Here is an 18976-nt window from a genome sequence, read left to right on the forward strand (position 1 = left end):
ACATTACCCCACATACTACAAGTCACCCCAGTAATAACACTGGGTGGGACATCAGACATTACCCCACATACTACAAGTCACCCCAGTAATAACACTGGGTAGGACATCAGACATTACCCCACATACTACAAGTCACCCCAGTAATAACACTGGGTGGGACATCAGACATTACCCCACATACTACAAGTCACCCCAGTAATAACACTGGGTGGGACGTCAGACATTACCCCACATACTACAAGTCACCCCAGTAATAATACTGGGTGGGACATCAGACATTACCCCACATACTACAAGTCACCCCAGTAATAACACTGGGTGGGACGTCAGACATTACCCCACATACTACAAGTCACCCCGGTAGTAATACTGGGTGGGACATCAGACATTACCCCACATACTACAAGTCACCCCAGTAATAACACTGGGTAGGACATCAGACATTACCCCACATACTACAAGTCACCCCAGTAATAACACTGGGTGGGACGTCAGACATTACCCCACATACTACAAGTCACCCCAGTAATAACACTGGGTGGGACATCAGACATTACCCCACATACTACAAGTCACCCCAGTAATAACACTGGGTAGGACATCAGACATTACCCCACATACTACAGGTCACCCCAGTATTAATACTGGGTGGGGACATCAGACATTACCCCACATACTACAAGTCACCCCAGTAATAACACTGGGTAGGACATCAGACATTACCCCACATACTACAGGTCACCCCAGTATTAATACTGGGTGGGACGTCAGACAGTCTCTATAACAATCAGACACACTCCATAAACAAGTTAGAGACAATAGCGGAGGCTGGAGCCCGGGGCAGATCACACCCCCTCATTACTATGGGAGGGAGACCTAGAAAAGCCGGAGTCACATTCCGCCCACTAGAAACACTGAGTCTGCTGCTGGAGAGAGATGGAGGTGAGCGGAGGCTGCTGGCTGCTGCTGCTGCTGTCTGTCTGGGCAGTGTCTGCGGAGACCCACACTGTGCACTGGAACAGCTCCAACAAGGGGTGAGAGCCACGGTGCAATGCTCTGCTGTGCCCTCCTGGGATCTGTGCAATGCTCTGTAGTACTTCTTATACATGTATCAGTGCAATGCTCTGCTGTGTGCAGTGTCCTGCTGGGATTGGTGCAATGATCTGCTGTGTGCTGTGCCCTCCTGGGATCTGTGCAATGATCTGCAGTACTTCTTATGCTGGTGTTCGTGCAATGCTCTGCAGAACTTGTTATACATGTATCAGTACAATGCTCTGCTGTGTGCAGTGTCTTTCTGGGATCAGTGCAATCAATGATCTGCAGTACTTGTTATGCTGTGTACAGTGTCCTCTAGGTATTAGTGCAATGATCTGCAGTACTTGTTATGCTGTGTACAGTGTCCTCTAGGTATTAGTGCAATGATCTGCAGTACTTGTTATGCTGTGTACAGTGCCCCCCTGGTATTAGTGCAATGATCTGCAGTACTTGTTATGCTGTGTACAGTGCCCCCCTGGTATTAGTGCAATGATCTGCAGTACTTGTTATGCTGTGAACAGTGCCCCCCTGGTATTAGTGCAATGATCTGCAGTACTTGTTATGCTGTGTACAGTGCCCCCCTGGTATTAATGCAATGATCTGCAGTACTTGTTATGCTGTGTACAGTGTCCCCCTGGTATTAGTGCAATGATCTGCAGTACTTGTTATACATGTATCAGTGCAATGCTCTGCTGTGTGCAGTGTCCTGCTGGGATTGGTGCAATGATCTGCTGTGTGCTGTGCCCTCCTGGGATCTGTGCAATGATCTGCAGTACTTCTTATTCTGGTGTTCGTGCAATGCTCTGCAGTACTTGTTATACATGTATCAGTACAATGCTCTGCTGTGTGCAGTGTCTTTCTGGGATCAGTGCAATCAATGATCTGCAGTACTTGTTATGCTGTGTACAGTGTCCTCTAGGTATTAGTGCAATGATCTGCAGTACTTGTTATGCTGTGTACAGTGTCCTCTAGGTATTAGTGCAATGATCTGCAGTACTTGTTATGCTGTGTACAGTGTCCTCTAGGTATTAGTGCAATGATCTGCAGTACTTGTTATGCTGTGTACAGTGTCCTCTAGGTATTAGTGCAATGATCTGCAGTACTTGTTATGCTGTGTACAGTGTCCTCTAGGTATTAGTGCAATGATCTGCAGTACTTGTTATGCTGTGTACAGTGCCCCCCTGGTATTAGTGCAATGATCTGCAGTACTTGTTATGCTGTGTACAGTGTCCTCTAGGTATTAGTGCAATGATCTGCAGTACTTGTTATGCTGTGTACAGTGCCCCCCTGGTATTAGTGCAATGATCTGCAGTACTTGTTATGCTGTGTACAGTGCCCCCCTGGTATTAGTGCAATGATCTGCAGTACTTGTTATGCTGTGTACAGTGCCCTCCTGGTATTAGTGCAATGATCTGCAGTGTACAGTGCCCCCCCCCCCCCTGGTATTGGTGCAATGCTCTGCAGTGTACAGTGCCCCCCCTGGTATTGGTGCAATGTTCTGCAGTGTACAGTGCCCCCCCCCCCCTGGTATTGGTGCAATGCTCTGCAGTGTACAGTGCCCCCCCCTGGTATTGGTGCAATGTTCTGCAGTGTACAGTGCCCCCCCCCCTGGTATTGGTGCAATGCTCTGCAGTGTACAGTGCCCCCCCTGGTATTGGTGCAATGCTCTGCAGTGTACAGTGCCCCCCCTGGTATTGGTGCAATGCTCTGCAGTGTACAGTGCCCCCCCTGGTATTAGTGCAATGATCTGCAGTACTTGTTATGCTGTGTACAGTGTCCTCTAGGTATTAGTGCAATGATCTGCAGTACTTGTTATGCTGTGTACAGTGTCCTCTAGGTATTAGTGCAATGATCTGCAGTACTTGTTATGCTGTGTACAGTGCCCCCCCTGGTATTGGTGCAATGCTCTGCAGTGTACAGTGCCCTCCCCCCCTGGTATTGGTGCAATGTTCTGCAGTGTACAGTGCCCCCCCCCCCCCTCCCCCCCTGGTATTGGTGCAATGCTCTGCAGTGTGAGCACCACAGGTCAGTGACACATGGATCACACATTACTCTTCTCACCCCTGTACCTTCCCCACGGGGCTGACTCATGATTGCTCAATTTTACCAGGTGCTGGGAAATCTCCACTCCCGTCACTGTAACATGTCCCAGCCACATACTAATGTCTGTACTGTGTGTGTTGGATAGTGTGTCCTATAATCTATAGGTCCTCTGTACAATGTATAGCTGTTCTGTAGTGTGTACAATGTATATATGGTGTACAGAGGTTTGAGTGTATACAATGTATCATCTGGGTCTGTGGGTATATATATATCTATATATCATGACATCTGCAGAGTCTGTGTAGTGTTATATACTAGATACATTTGGATGACATTACTATAGGGTCCGTCATGTTCTGTGATCCAACCTGTTGGGGATAATGTGGGATTACTGTGTCAGACCGAGCTGGGTCTATGGGGGGGGGGTCTTGTTATCTCAGAGTTAAACTTCTGAAGGTTAGTGGGTAGGGGGTGTACAGCAAACAGGCTGGGGGAGGGGGAGAGGAGCCGGGGGAGGGGGATGGGGGATTGTCCAGTGTGTTTGTTTGGGGAAAGCTTTGCTGGGCAGCCAGCTGTGGCTTCAATAATGGACTCACCACAGGGGGGGCAGACAAGAGTAACCAGGCTGACCCACGTTGTCCTATATCACTGCCTGTGATGACTTGTTAAGCAGCTCCGCACAACTCTCACGCCCAGCCCCAAACAGTCTACACCTATCACCCATCTCCTGCCCAGCGCTGGGTATTATCTGTACCCTGCATGATCAGTCAGCTCAGTATGGCTGCAATCTACACCTATCACCCATCTCCTGCCCAGCGCTGGGTATTATCTGTACCCAGTGTGATCAGTCAGCTCAGTATGGCTGCAATCTACACCTATCACCCATCTCCTGCCCAGCGCTGGGTATTATCTGTACCCAGTGTGATCAGTCAGCTCAGTATGGCTGCAATCTACACCTATCACCCATCTCCTGCCCAGCGCTGGGTATTATCTGTACCCAGTGTGATCAGTCAGCTCAGTATGGCTGCAATCTACACCTATCACCCATCTCCTGCCCAGCACTGGGTATCTGTACCCTGTATGATCAGTGAGCTCAGTATGGCTGCAATCTACACCTATCACCCATCTCCTGCCCTGCGCAGGGTATTATCTGTACCCAGTGTGATCAGTCAGCTCAGTATGGCTGCAATCTACACCTATCACCCATCTCCTGCCCAGCGCTGGGTATTATCTGTACCCAGTGTGATCAGTCAGCTCAGTATGGCCGCAGTCTACACCTATCACCCGCCCAGCGCAGGGTATTATCTGTACCCTGTATGATCAGTGAGCTCAGTATGGCTGCAATCTACACCTATCACCCATCTTCTGCCCAGCGCAGGGTATTATCTGTACCCAGTGTGATCAGTCAGCTCAGTATGGCTGCAATCTACACCTATCACCCATCTCCTGCCCAGCGCTGGGTATCTGTACCCTGTATGATCAGTGAGCTCAGTATGGCTGCAATCTACACCTATCACCCATCTCCTGCCCAGCGCTGGGTATTATCTGTACCCTGTATGATCAGTGAGCTCAGTATGGCTGCAATCTACACCTATCACCCATCTCCTGCCCAGCGCAGGGTATTATCTGTACCCTGTATGATCAGTAAGGCTGCAATCTACACCTATCACCCATCTCCTGCCCAGCGCTGGGTATTATCTGTACCCTGTATGATCAGTGAGCTCAGTATGGCTGCAATCTACACCTATCACCCATCTCCTGCCCAGCACAGGGTATTATCTGTACCCAGTATGATCAGTCAGCTCAGTATGGCCGCAATCTACACCTATCACCCATCTCCTGCCCAGCGCAGGGTATTATCTGTACCCAGTGTGATCAGTCAGCTCAGTATGGCCGCAGTCTACACCTATCACCCATCTCCTGCCCAGCGCTGGGTATTATCTGTACCCAGTGTGATCAGTCAGCTCAGTATGGCCGCAGTCTACACCTATCACCCGCCCAGCGCAGGGTATTATCTGTACCCTGTATGATCAGTGAGCTCAGTATGGCTGCAATCTACACCTATCACCCATCTTCTGCCCAGCGCAGGGTATTATCTGTACCCAGTGTGATCAGTCAGCTCAGTATGGCCGCAGTCTACACCTATCACCCATCTCCTGCCCAGCGCTGGGTATTATCTGTACCCAGTGTGATCAGTCAGCTCAGTATGGCTGCAATCTACACCTATCCCCCATCTCCTGCCCAGCGCTGGGTTATTATCTGTACCCTGTATGATCAGTGAGCTCAGTATGGCTGCAATCTACACCTATCATCCATCTCCTGCCCAGCGCTGGGTATAATCTGTACCCTGTATGATCAGTAAGGCTGCAATCTACACCTATCACCCATCTCCTGCCCAGCACTGGGTATCTGTACCCTGTATGATCAGTGAGCTCAGTATGGCTGCAATCTACACCTATCACCCATCTCCTGCCCTGCGCAGGGTATTATCTGTACCCAGTGTGATCAGTCAGCTCAGTATGGCTGCAATCTACACCTATCACCCATCTCCTGCCCAGCGCTGGGTATTATCTGTACCCAGTGTGATCAGTCAGCTCAGTATGGCCGCAGTCTACACCTATCACCCGCCCAGCGCAGGGTATTATCTGTACCCTGTATGATCAGTGAGCTCAGTATGGCTGCAATCTACACCTATCACCCATCTTCTGCCCAGCGCAGGGTATTATCTGTACCCAGTGTGATCAGTCAGCTCAGTATGGCTGCAATCTACACCTATCACCCATCTCCTGCCCAGCGCTGGGTATCTGTACCCTGTATGATCAGTGAGCTCAGTATGGCTGCAATCTACACCTATCACCCATCTCCTGCCCAGCGCTGGGTATTATCTGTACCCTGTATGATCAGTGAGCTCAGTATGGCTGCAATCTACACCTATCACCCATCTCCTGCCCAGCGCAGGGTATTATCTGTACCCTGTATGATCAGTAAGGCTGCAATCTACACCTATCACCCATCTCCTGCCCAGCGCTGGGTATTATCTGTACCCTGTATGATCAGTGAGCTCAGTATGGCTGCAATCTACACCTATCACCCATCTCCTGCCCAGCGCAAGGTATTATCTGTACCCTGTATGATCAGTAAGGCTGCAATCTACACCTATCACCCATCTCCTGCCCAGCGCTGGGTATTATCTGTACCCTGAATGATCAGTTAGCTCAGTATGGCTGCAATCTACACCTATCACCCATCTCCTGCCCAGCGCAGGGTATCTGTACCCTGTATGATCAGTGAGCTCAGTATGGCTGCAATCTACACCTATCACCCATCTCCTGCCCAGCGCAGGGTATTATCTGTACCCTGTATGATCAGTAAGGCTGCAATCTACACCTATCACCCATCTCCTGCCCAGCACAGGGTATTATCTGTACCCAGTATGATCAGTCAGCTCAGTATGGCCGCAATCTACACCTATCACCCATCTCCTGCCCAGCGCTGGGTATTATCTGTACCCTGAATGATCAGTTAGCTCAGTATGGCTGCAATCTACACCGATCACCCATCTCCTGCCCAGCGCTGGGTATTATCTGTACCCAGTATGATCAGTCAGCTCAGTATGGCTGCAATCTACACCTAACACCCATCTCCTGCCCAGCGCAGGGTATTATCTGTACCCAGTATGATCAGTCAGCTTAGTATGGCTGCAATCTACACCGATCACCCATCTCCTGCCCAGCGCTGGGTATTATCTGTACCCAGTATGATCAGTCAGCTTAGTATGGCTGCAATCTACACCGATCACCCATCTCCTGCCCAGCGCTGGGTATTTTCTGTACCCTGTATGATCAGTCAGCTCAGTGTGGCCATCACTGTATGTAGCATAGTATTACTCCATAGTAATGGGGTGTTCAGTGTAGTAATTCGGCATGTTTAGCAGCATAATATTAGTATAGTATCTGGGAACTTTGCGTGTTGTTTCCTTTAGGAAGGCTGATCAGGAAAACCTCCCCCCTCCGTCCTTTCCTTCCTCAGAGCAGAACCAGCCCCCTCTCTCCCCATTCCCGGGCTCAGGGCCAGTTCTGGAGAGCTCTGTCTACACCCTGATTTACTCCAGTTTATAGCAACGTGCAGCCCTCAGCCGTGTAACATTCCTGCACTTGTTATTGTGCTGCTACATGTAATAAGCACATATAGAAACATACAGTCAGCTGATCTATAGGTAGGCCTGCCAAGACCAATGATGTCTACTCCCAGGAGCTTGCAATCTATTTAGTTCTGGTTTCTACTCTGTGTGAGCCGTGATGGATTTATTCTTTTAACAGAAAATATGGTTAGTTGGGACTGTTAATCCTTCACAAACACAGAACTAAGTCCTGTGCGGTTTTATGGCAGTGAGGAGGCGCAGAGTGACAGTCTCTGAGGAGGAGTAGAGTGTCAGCTCTGGGCCCAGGGGGGAACTTCTCTCAGGTGCTCGATAAGATCAGGTTATTGGATGCAGCTACAGTGTAAAAGTGGTTTTTCCAGTTTCATTTTCTAGCAGCTCGGCCAGGAATGTAGTCCCTCGGCTGCGCAGACCTGTCCCAGATTGTAAATACAGACAAGAGAGGCACGAGGCACCGGGGAAGTGTGGAGAGGAGAGGGGAGTGCAGTATACAGACTGTCTACAGGTGATACCATACAGCACAGGATTGTGTGGGAATTCGTAGGCCGGTCTCCAGCCTCCAATGGATGCCACTAAGGGCCAACGTACACACACACACAAGAGGATCTTGGCTCTGGCTGTTGTGTGTACATTGTGCAATGCTGTGGAGCTGTTGGATAACACGCCAAAGATAACACAAGTGGAGGTGTTGTTTGGCCTGAGTACTTTCTACATTATCAAGTAGCACTTGTGCTTTTTATCAGGTCCTCATTAGGATGAAATGAATTTGCAGAACAAAGGCCGCTCTTCATGCCTGGCCCTCCCCACGTCTGGAGACAATACCCTGGCCTGTAAACAGGGAGTAGCTGCCACAATGCGGCTCTCGGGTAAAAGCAAACACAGATCTGGGAGAGCAGCCTAAACTCACACCACAGTCAGCCCTAACTGCGCCAGGGTTACGTCCCGCACGCACACCCCTCTCCTCCTGTGGCCCAGCTCCAAAAGACGGTAACACTAGGCCTCAGCTGAGGTCCCGGAGATGGGGCGGTTCTGTAGGCCTCCGTCAGGGCCTGAGACCCAGAACAGGGACTGGAGACAAATCTGTTGTACTTCCTCAGAACATACCGTCTCCCAGCTGAGCTGGCGGCACCAATTATGGAGAGTTTCTGTATGGCCCTCATAGCACAAAAAAGTAACAGTCACACTATTGCGATAAAAGGAATCACTCCCTGCCGGGTCATTGTGAATAGCAGAAGCTGTATGTGTGTGTCGGTGAACAGGCTTTTCAAGGAGAAGGAATTAACATAAAAATGGTGGTCCTGAATGGCCACGCCAAACGCAGTCTCCTGGCGGCCACGTTAATTACTTCCAGGGCATTGTGCGTGCTGCATGAGGCAGAGGCGCGTACCCCCCGAATAGCGAGGTGCCGGAACACGGCCGGACTCTCTCCTGGGAGTAGATTTCACGGTGTAAGAGGAGATTTACTGGCCTTGGTGTTTATGTGGCCCTCGTGTTACATTTCTCTGTGACCCAATGACTGTAGCAGCATGGGGTGGAGACACGCTGTCTGGCTGTGGGGGGCTCAGGTTAATGAGGACGTGATGTTTTACACCCGGGGCTGACAGGAACCAGCGGCTCATATTAGAAGAATAACAACAAGAGAATTCTCTGTGTACTGGAGTGAGTATTGGACTGGTACTAGTGTGCCACTGGTAGTGCCCGCTGGGTGTGGCAGGTTCCTGACAGATCCTTACAAATAGTGACCCACTCGCTTGATCCTAAAATCCATTACTTTATATGATCATGACTTTATAAATTGGTGTTATAATGAAATACCGTCCGTAAGAGCGTACAGACCGTGCCCCAAGGAGCTTTCAGTCTTCTGCTCAAAGATCCTGTCCTAAATCTAGTGGTAAAATAGAAATAAGGGAGTCTGTGACCTGAAGAGCTTGTGATCTAATGTAAATATAATTAACTTAAGGATCCGTTCCATGTAATGCAATCGTGGTCATTGTGCAGCGTTTTCGGGAAGAAGCTTAGTAGGAGGGGAAACAGTGTCTCCCCCAGACAAAAGTATGAGTGTGATAGATTCCTGGCATGCTGTGTACATTGTGCAAGATACAGGGTGAGGCCAACATACTCCCACCTGACACAACATGGGATAGAAACATTATTAACCAGTGCCTGGGCTGCAGTGCTGTGCATACGTGTACTACATGTGCCGCTGTCATGTCTATTACATGCATGGTTTCAGTATCCTGTCTGTGGGGCTCACACCTGGAGGACACATATGACTCACCCTTACACAGTAACGCTTTCATCACCCGGGGTCACAGCAGCCTGGCTCGGGGTAATGAAACGTACGAGAACTTGTGTTTGTCAACATATCACACCCATGTACGTCACAGAGCCCATCACACGCTGCATGAGACAATATTCACAGCCCCTGGCTTGTTTCTTGGGGTAATTAGGTCTCAAAGATTCACCAAATGGCAAGATCCCTCAGGGTAGAGGTGTAATCAGGAATAATTGATTCACGCATTAACATGAAGTGGTTAATAGAGAAGTGTTATTTCTCCTGTAAGTGTCCTCTGTAGGACCCAACTTGTTGATCCCACCACCAAGATAAGGAACCACCTAACACCTCCTCTTGTTGTCCTCTCTCTGCAGCTTCCTCTGGGATGATTACACCATTGAAGTCCGACTCAACGACTATCTGGACATTGTGTGCCCGCATTACGAAGACGACAGCCTTTCGGGGGACACGGTGGAAAGATACACCTTGTTCTTGGTAGATTTCGAAGCGTACGAAACCTGCAAGCCACACTCCAAGAACCAGGTCCGCTGGGAGTGTAACAATCCCTTCGCCCCTAATGGACCCGAGAGGTTCAGGGAAAAGTTTCAGAAGTTTTCTGCCTTCAGCTTGGGCAAGGAGTTCAAAGAAGGACACAGCTACTACTATATCTGTAAGTAGCTCGGGGACTGGTGAGATAAAGGTCATTACATGTAGTTTATGGCCATAGACTGAGCTGCAACACTTAGAGATTTTATAATGACTGTATATTACACGTGACTGACGCCGAAGGGTCCAAGTCTCTGGCTTTATCAGTAGATTGTAAGCTCATGGGAACAAGAGCAGAGACTGGGATTGGTGTTGGGAGTGTATAAGATTTCTTCTCCCTCACACGGAGACAACTAGAGCTGATGTTTGTGACGATACACAGCTGTGTTATGGGGGATACTGCCTGTAATCCCCTTTCCTTTGTTAGAGACACATTACTCCCAGCGACGAGTCTCTGCTGGCAAGAACACGGCACATGCATGGGCAGGACGCACCGGGCCACGGAAGAGCCTGTCTCTACAAGCGATCTAGGTGTGTCCTGTCAGATTAGGGAATCGAGAGGCCTTCATCAGACCAACAGTCATCTACTTAGGAATCAGCACATTGAATAGTCTCCTGCACAACAAACTCTTAACCATTCCCAAAAACATCTTCGGGAAGTAGGAGAAGGGGGGGTGGTTCCTGACGGGATATTGTCTTCTGTCCTAAGCATTGTTTGAGGGACGGCGGTCACCCTCCTCCTGTCTGCTCTGTGGCTGCTGACTTCAATCTTCTGATCTTTGTGGTTATGATAAGTGGTCTCCTAACATCTGCTTCTTGTTCTTACAGCCAAACCTATCCACCATCATGGAGAGTCCTGTCTGAAACTAAAAGTCCACGTTGCTGGGAAAGCCAGTAAGTAGCCAGGAGTTTGTGTAACCTCTTATTTACTGATCACTGTGACGTATATCACATGGCTGGCAGAGGATGAGCACTAGTGCTGGCCAGAGAGTAGACCGTGCTTTGGGGGAGGGTTGAGGGGTTCTCCATATAACGACTGCACCCCCACTCACGTACTTTCTTCTGTTTCCACAGCTCAGCAGCCGGCTACCAATGTCCATACGCCGAGAGCCAGAGTCCTCTCAGGTAAGCCCCCTATCGGCCTCTCCTGCTTGTAATCAGATACAGAGCAACGCGTGAGGCTCTGGGCCAGCTTTGTATATACTGGTCCGGAGAGACCTGTAGCAGATCACCCGCCCATCCTCCTTAATCTCCTGAAATCAGGACCAGATGCTTCAATCCGTCCACTCCCGTTGTAGAGGGAATTAGTGTAAAGTGTCACGTGGCCTAAAGATGGGGGGTTTCTGCTCTAACTGCTGAGGGGTCTCATATAGTCTCTTTTCTCTCTCTAGATCAACCCGAAGCGCCAGTTCCTGAGGTCCTAAGGAGCTTCGCACAAAACTCTGCGAGCAGATCCGTCTCGCTCACTCTCTTCGGACTCTTGCTGCCGTTACTCCTCAGCCTCGGACTCTAACGGACAATTTCCGGGACGCTGACTGTAACGCGAGCTGTATATACAATAGGATGACCCTGGACCCAACTAGGGATCCTCAGCCTGGCGGATCTCACAGTCGGGTGACCAAAGAACACAGATTGTCTTAAAAAGACGCACAAAGTGTTTATATGTAGCCAAAGAAACGCGACAACTGCGCACTTTCCACGGAGCTGCTCCCACCGGTGGACACAGGACTGTCCTTCACAGAGGTCAATATCTCAGCAGAATCTCGCAGGCAGAGATCTGTACCCCGACCCCTGGAAATCTCTATGAGATGGTGTTAGTGGTGGGATTGCGGCAAAAAAACCCTTCAGACAGTATTTCTTCAGTTGCCGCTGCTGGCATCGGGAGATTCCATAGTGTAGCTTTATGTAAATATGTAAATCAGATTTTATAGAGTATATTTATAGAGGCCTTTACAATTCACTGTATCAGAGACTAACTGCCCCATGTAGAACCCCCTCTTCAGCTATCGCCCCAATACTGGAACGGATATTTGACAAGGTGGATCCCCGGACTTGTCAGGTGTCAATCTCTTCAGGGGAGGACTGAGGACTGAATGTGAATTTGTACATTTGTACAGGGAAAAAATATAAACTTTTATAGAACTGGAATTTTTTTTATGTTCTCTAATAAAACATCATTTTGAATATTTTACTCTTTTTTTTTTTTTACTAACTGGAGAAAGAATTTTAGCGAGGACTTTAAACGCAGCTCGTGGTATCACTAAGGGGAAGAGCTGCTGGTGTGGGGGGCCTAAATCAGACACCGCGGGGACTACAATGGCCAATGATGGAATAAAACTGGTCTCTATTTCACCCCCCCCAATGCTAACCATGTCCTATAGCACCCAGAGGCATTGCAGAAGTCTCTCCCTTAGGGGGTCAGACTCCGCAAAATGTCCCACACTTATCAGATGAGTCGTTCTTGGGGCAAATAATAAGAAATATATAGGGCCCCATTTAGGAGTAAATCCATCTGGAAGGTACAATCTTGCATATTTGTTAAACCATGATACACTGCAGGGGAAGGGGTTAATGTAAAACATGTGGCCAGATTTATAGTTGGGAGGGGGAGCGCGCTAGCTGACCTGGAGATCTTAATGTCACGCTGCCCATCACCCTGGGAACAAAGCTCTCCTGTGACTTCTGATACCCCGGTACATTCTTCACACACACAAATTATATATATATATATATATATATATATATATATATATATATATATATATATATATATATATATATTAGACCTAACATGCCACATTTCTAACACGTCAGTGTGATCATACATGTACCTACGTACAGATATGAAGTTTTAACGTAATCATGGATACATTATTGTTAACCTTTATGTAGCGCCAGCAGATTCCGTAACACTTTCACCATTGGGGATAAACCTTAATAAAACAATACTGGGTAATACATACAGAGAGGTAAGAGGGTCCTGCTCACAGCTTACAATCTATGGGACAATGGGAGACAGATACAAGAGGATAAGTATTACATATTGGTCCAGCCACATTGTGATAGGAGACACTGCTTAGTGGGTATATGATCCAATGTTGGTCAGAGGGTTGTTGTGTTGTGTTAGCTGTGTAGAGGGTGGTAATAAGGTAACCTAGGGAGATTAAGATGGTGGTAGAGGAATATTATATGCTTGCCTGAAGAGGTGGGTTTTCAGAGAACGCTTGAAGGTTTGGAGACCAGAGGAAAGTCTTACTGTGCGAGGGAGGGAATTCCACAAAGTGGGTGCAGCCCGAAAAAAGTCCTGTAACGTAGATCTTGTGCAGAACGGAGGTGTCAAGGTAGAAGATATGAGACAAGTGAGGAGATGTATGTTGGTGCAATTTTGTTGATGGCCTTGTATGTTAGTAGAAGAATTTTATATTGGATTCGTTGAAATACAGGCAACCAATGTAGAGACTGACAGAGCGACTCAGCAGAGGAAGAACGGTTTGCAAGGAAAATCAATCAAGCTGCTGAGCGCAAATTAGATTTTAGGGATGCGAGTCGAGATAGGTGTTCAGTGTGATCATACACACAAATGAAATTTTAACACACGTGGCATTAAGTATAAGTAGGTAAATACATAATTAAGGGGACTAATCATTTAACTGCGAGGTGATTCTGTGCAAAATAACAGCAATCAAGACACAGAAAGAAAGAAAGAGGGCCTGTCACACATACATGTAGATACATATGAAGGATCAGCATAGTCATGCATGTACATATACACACATATCTAGGATCAGCACGATCATTCATGTGCACGAAGACACATGACGAATCAGTACAGTCATACATGTACATACACGGATATGAGAGGTTAGTATAGTCATACATGTAGACTCATGAAGGATCAACATGGTCATACATGTACACACAATTATGGAGGATCAACACAGTCGTACATGTAGATGAAGGATCAGCCTGGCCATATATTAACATACACAGATATGAAGAGTTAACATAGCACAGTCATACATGTACCCCCAGATATGAAGAATCAGCTTGTCATACATATACCCAGAGACACATATAGAGGATCAGAACGGATATATAGGTACAGACACAGATATGGGGGGTTGGTATAATCATACATGTCCAGAGATATGGAGGATCAACGGGTTCATACATGTACATATAAACACAGGTATGGAGGACGAACCAGGTGATAAATGTACATGTGCAGATAATTATGAAGGACCAGCCTAGCCATACATATAGATGTACACACATGTACATACACACAGGTATGGAGGAGCAGTCACACATGTACATACACACAGGTATAGAGGAGCAGTCACACATGTACATACACACAGGTATGGGTGAGCAGTCACACATGTACATACACACAGGTATAGAGGAGCAGTCACACATGTACATACACACAGGTATGGAGGAGCAGTCACACATGTACATACACACAGGTATGGAGGAGCAGTCACACATGTACATACACACAGGTATGGAGGAGCAGTCACACATGTACATACACACAGGTATGGGTGAGCAGTCACACATGTACATACACACAGGTATGGAGGAGCAGTCACACATGTACATACACACAGGTATGGAGGAGCAGTCACACATGTACATACACACAGGTATGGAGGAGCAGTCACACATGTACATACACACAGGTATAGAGGAGCAGTCACACATGTACATACACACAGGTATGGAGGAGCAGTCACACATGTACATACACACAGGTATGGAGGAGCAGTCACACATGTACATACACACAGGTATGGAGGAGCAGTCACACATGTACATACACACAGGTATGGAGGAGCAGTCACACATGTACATACACACAGGTATGGAGGAGCAGTCACACATGTACATACACACAGGTATGGAGGAGCAGTCACACATGTACATACACACAGGTATGGAGGAGCAGTCACACATGTACATACACACAGGTATAGAGGAGCAGTCACACATGTACATACACACAGGTATGGAGGAGCAGTCACACATGTACATACACACAGGTATGGAGGAGCAGTCACACATGTACATACACACAGGTATAGAGGAGCAGTCACACATGTACATACACACAGGTATGGAGGAGCAGTCACACATGTACATACACAGGTATGGAGGAGCAGTCACACATGTACATACACACAGGTATGGGTGAGCAGTCACACATGTACATACACACAGGTATGGGTGAGCAGTCACACATGTACATACACACAGGTATGGGTGAGCAGTCACACATGTACATACACACAGGTATGGAGGAGCAGTCACACATGTACATACACACAGGTATGGAGGAGCAGTCACACATGTACATACACACAGGTATGGGTGAGCAGTCACACATGTACATACACACAGGTATGGAGGAGCAGTCATACATGTACATACACACAGGTATGGAGGAGCAGTCACACATGTACATACACACAGGTATGGAGGAGCAGTCATACATGTACATACACACAGGTATGGAGGAGCAGTCACACATGTACACACACAGGTATGGAGGAGCAGTCACACATGTACATACACAGGTATAGAGGAGCAGTCACACATGTACATACACACAGGTATGGAGGAGCAGTCACACATGTACATACACACAGGTATGGAGGAGCAGTCACACATGTACATACACACAGGTATGGAGGAGCAGTCACACATGTACACACACAGGTATGGAGGAGCAGTCACACATGTACATACACAGGTATAGAGGAGCAGTCACACATGTACATACACACAGGTATGGAGGAGCAGTCACACATGTACATACACACAGGTATGGGTGAGCAGTCACACATGTACATACACACAGGTATGGAGGAGCAGTCACACATGTACATACACACAGGTATGGAGGAGCAGTCATACATGTACATACACACAGGTATGGAGGAGCAGTCACACATGTACATACACACAGGTATAGAGGAGCAGTCACACATGTACATACACAGGTATGGGTGAGCAGTCACACATGTACATACACAGGTATGGGTGAGCAGTCACACATGTACATACACACAGGTATGGGTGAGCAGTCACACATGTACATACACACAGGTATGGAGGAGCAGTCACACATGTACATACACACAGGTATGGAGGAGCAGTCACACATGTACATACACACAGGTATGGAGGAGCAGTCACACATGTACATACACAGGTATGGAGGAGCAGTCACACATGTACATACACAGGTATGGAGGAGCAGTCACACATGTACATACACACAGGTATAGAGGAGCAGTCACACATGTACATACACACAGGTATGGGTGAGCAGTCACACATGTACATACACACAGGTATGGAGGAGCAGTCACACATGTACATACACACAGGTATGGGTGAGCAGTCACACATGTACATACACACAGGTATGGAGGAGCAGTCACACATGTACATACACACAGGTATGGAGGAGCAGTCACACATGTACATACACACAGGTATGGAGGAGCAGTCACACATGTACATACACACAGGTATGAAGGAGCAGTCACACATGTACATACACACAGGTATGGAGGAGCAGTCACACATGTACATACACACAGGTATGGAGGAGCAGTCACACATGTACATACACACAGGTATGGGTGAGCAGTCAATCATGTACATACACAGGTATAGAGGAGCAGTCACACATGTACACACACACAGGTATGGAGGAGCAGTCACACATGTACACACACACAGGTATAGAGGAGCAGTCACACATGTACACACACACAGGTATGGAGGAGCAGTCACACATGTACATACACACAGGTATGGAGGAGCAGTCACACATGTACATACACACAGGTATAGAGGAGCAGTCACACATGTACATACACAGGTATAGAGGAGCAGTCACACATGTACATACACACAGGTATGGAGGAGCAGTCACACATGTACATACACACAGGTATGGAGGAGCAGTCACACATGTACATACACAGGTATAGAGGAGCAGTCACACATGTACATACACAGGTATAGAGGAGCAGTCACACATGTACATACACACAGGTATGGAGGAGCAGTCACACATGTACATACACACAGGTATGGAGGAGCAGTCACACATGTACATACACAGGTATAGAGGAGCAGTCACACATGTACATACACACAGGTATGGAGGAGCAGTCACACATGTACATACACACAGGTATGGAGGAGCAGTCACACATGTACATACACACAGGTATGGAGGAGCAGTCACACATGTACATACACACAGGTATGGAGGAGCAGTCACACATGTACATACACAGGTATGGAGGAGCAGTCACACATGTACATACACACAGGTATGGAGGAGCAGTCACACATGTACATACACACAGGTATAGAGGAGCAGTCACACATGTACATACACACAGGTATGGAGGAGCAGTCACACATGTACATACACACAGGTATGGAGGAGCAGTCACACATGTACATACACACAGGTATGGAGGAGCAGTCACACATGTACATACACACAGGTATGGAGGAGCAGTCACACATGTACATACACACAGGTATAGAGGAGCAGTCATACATGTACATACACACAGGTATGGAGGAGCAGTCACACATGTACATACACACAGGTATAGAGGAGCAGTCACACATGTACATACACACAGGTATGGAGGAGCAGTCACACATGTACATACACACAGGTATGGAGGAGCAGTCATACATGTACATACACAGGTATGGAGGAGCAGTCACACATGTACATACACACAGGTATAGAGGAGCAGTCACACATGTACATACACACAGGTATGGAGGAGCAGTCACACATGTACATACACACAGGTATGGAGGAGCAGTCACACATGTACATACACACAGGTATGGAGGAGCAGTCACACATGTACATACACACAGGTATGGAGGAGCAGTCACACATGTACATACACACAGGTATGGAGGAGCAGTCACACATGTACATACACACAGGTATAGAGGAGCAGTCACACATGTACATACACACAGGTATAGAGGAGCAGTCACACATGTACATACACACAGGTATGGAGGAGCAGTCACACATGTACATACACAGGTATGGAGGAGCAGTCACACATGTACATACACACAGGTATGGAGGAGCAGTCACACATGTACATACACAGGTATGGAGGAGCAGTCACACATGTACATACACACAGGTATGGGTGAGCAGTCACACATGTACATACACACAGGTATGGAGGAGCAGTCACACATGTACATACACACAGGTATGGAGGAGCAGTCACACATGTACATACACACAGGTATGGAGGAGCAGTCACACATGTACATACACACAGGTATAGAGGAGCAGTCACACATGTACATGCACACAGGTATAGAGGAGCAGTCACACATGTACATACACACAGGTATGGAGGAGCAGTCACACATGTACATACACACAGGTATGGAGGAGCAGTCACACATGTACATACACACAGGTATGGAGGAGCAGTCACACATGTACATACACACAGGTATAGAGGAGCAGTCACACATGTACATGCACACAGGTATAGAGGAGCAGTCACACATGTACATACACACAGGTATAGAGGAGCAGTCACACATGTACATACACACAGGTATAGAGGAGCAGTCACACATGTACATGCACACAGGTATAGAGGAGCAGTCACACATGTACATACACACAGGTATGGAGGAGCAGTCACACATGTACATACACACAGGTATGGAGGAGCAGTCACACATGTACATACACACAGGTATGGAGGAGCAGTCACACATGTACATACACACAGGTATGGAGGAGCAGTCACACATGTACATACACACAGGTATAGAGGAACAGTCACACATGTACATACACACAGGTATGGAGGAGCAGTCACACA

The 18976-nt window shown here is 47.7% G+C and overlaps 1 protein-coding gene across 1 annotated transcript; it reads left to right on the top strand.

Annotated features, from left to right (window-relative positions):
* The first annotated feature begins 902 nt into the window (after positions 1 to 902).
* EFNA1 (ephrin A1) lies at positions 903 to 12247 on the top strand. The gene is made up of 5 exons (XM_075193382.1): positions 903 to 1034; positions 9887 to 10182; positions 10887 to 10952; positions 11133 to 11183; positions 11450 to 12247. The coding sequence occupies exons 1-5, from the start codon at positions 937 to 939 to the stop codon at positions 11569 to 11571; spliced, it is 633 nt and encodes a 210-aa protein (XP_075049483.1). The 5' UTR covers positions 903 to 936; the 3' UTR covers positions 11572 to 12247.
* Positions 12248 to 18976: the final 6729 nt, after the last annotated feature.

This window comes from Mixophyes fleayi, chromosome 12 (assembly GCF_038048845.1).
Source record: "Mixophyes fleayi isolate aMixFle1 chromosome 12, aMixFle1.hap1, whole genome shotgun sequence".
Taxonomy (NCBI): Eukaryota; Metazoa; Chordata; class Amphibia; order Anura; family Limnodynastidae; genus Mixophyes; species Mixophyes fleayi.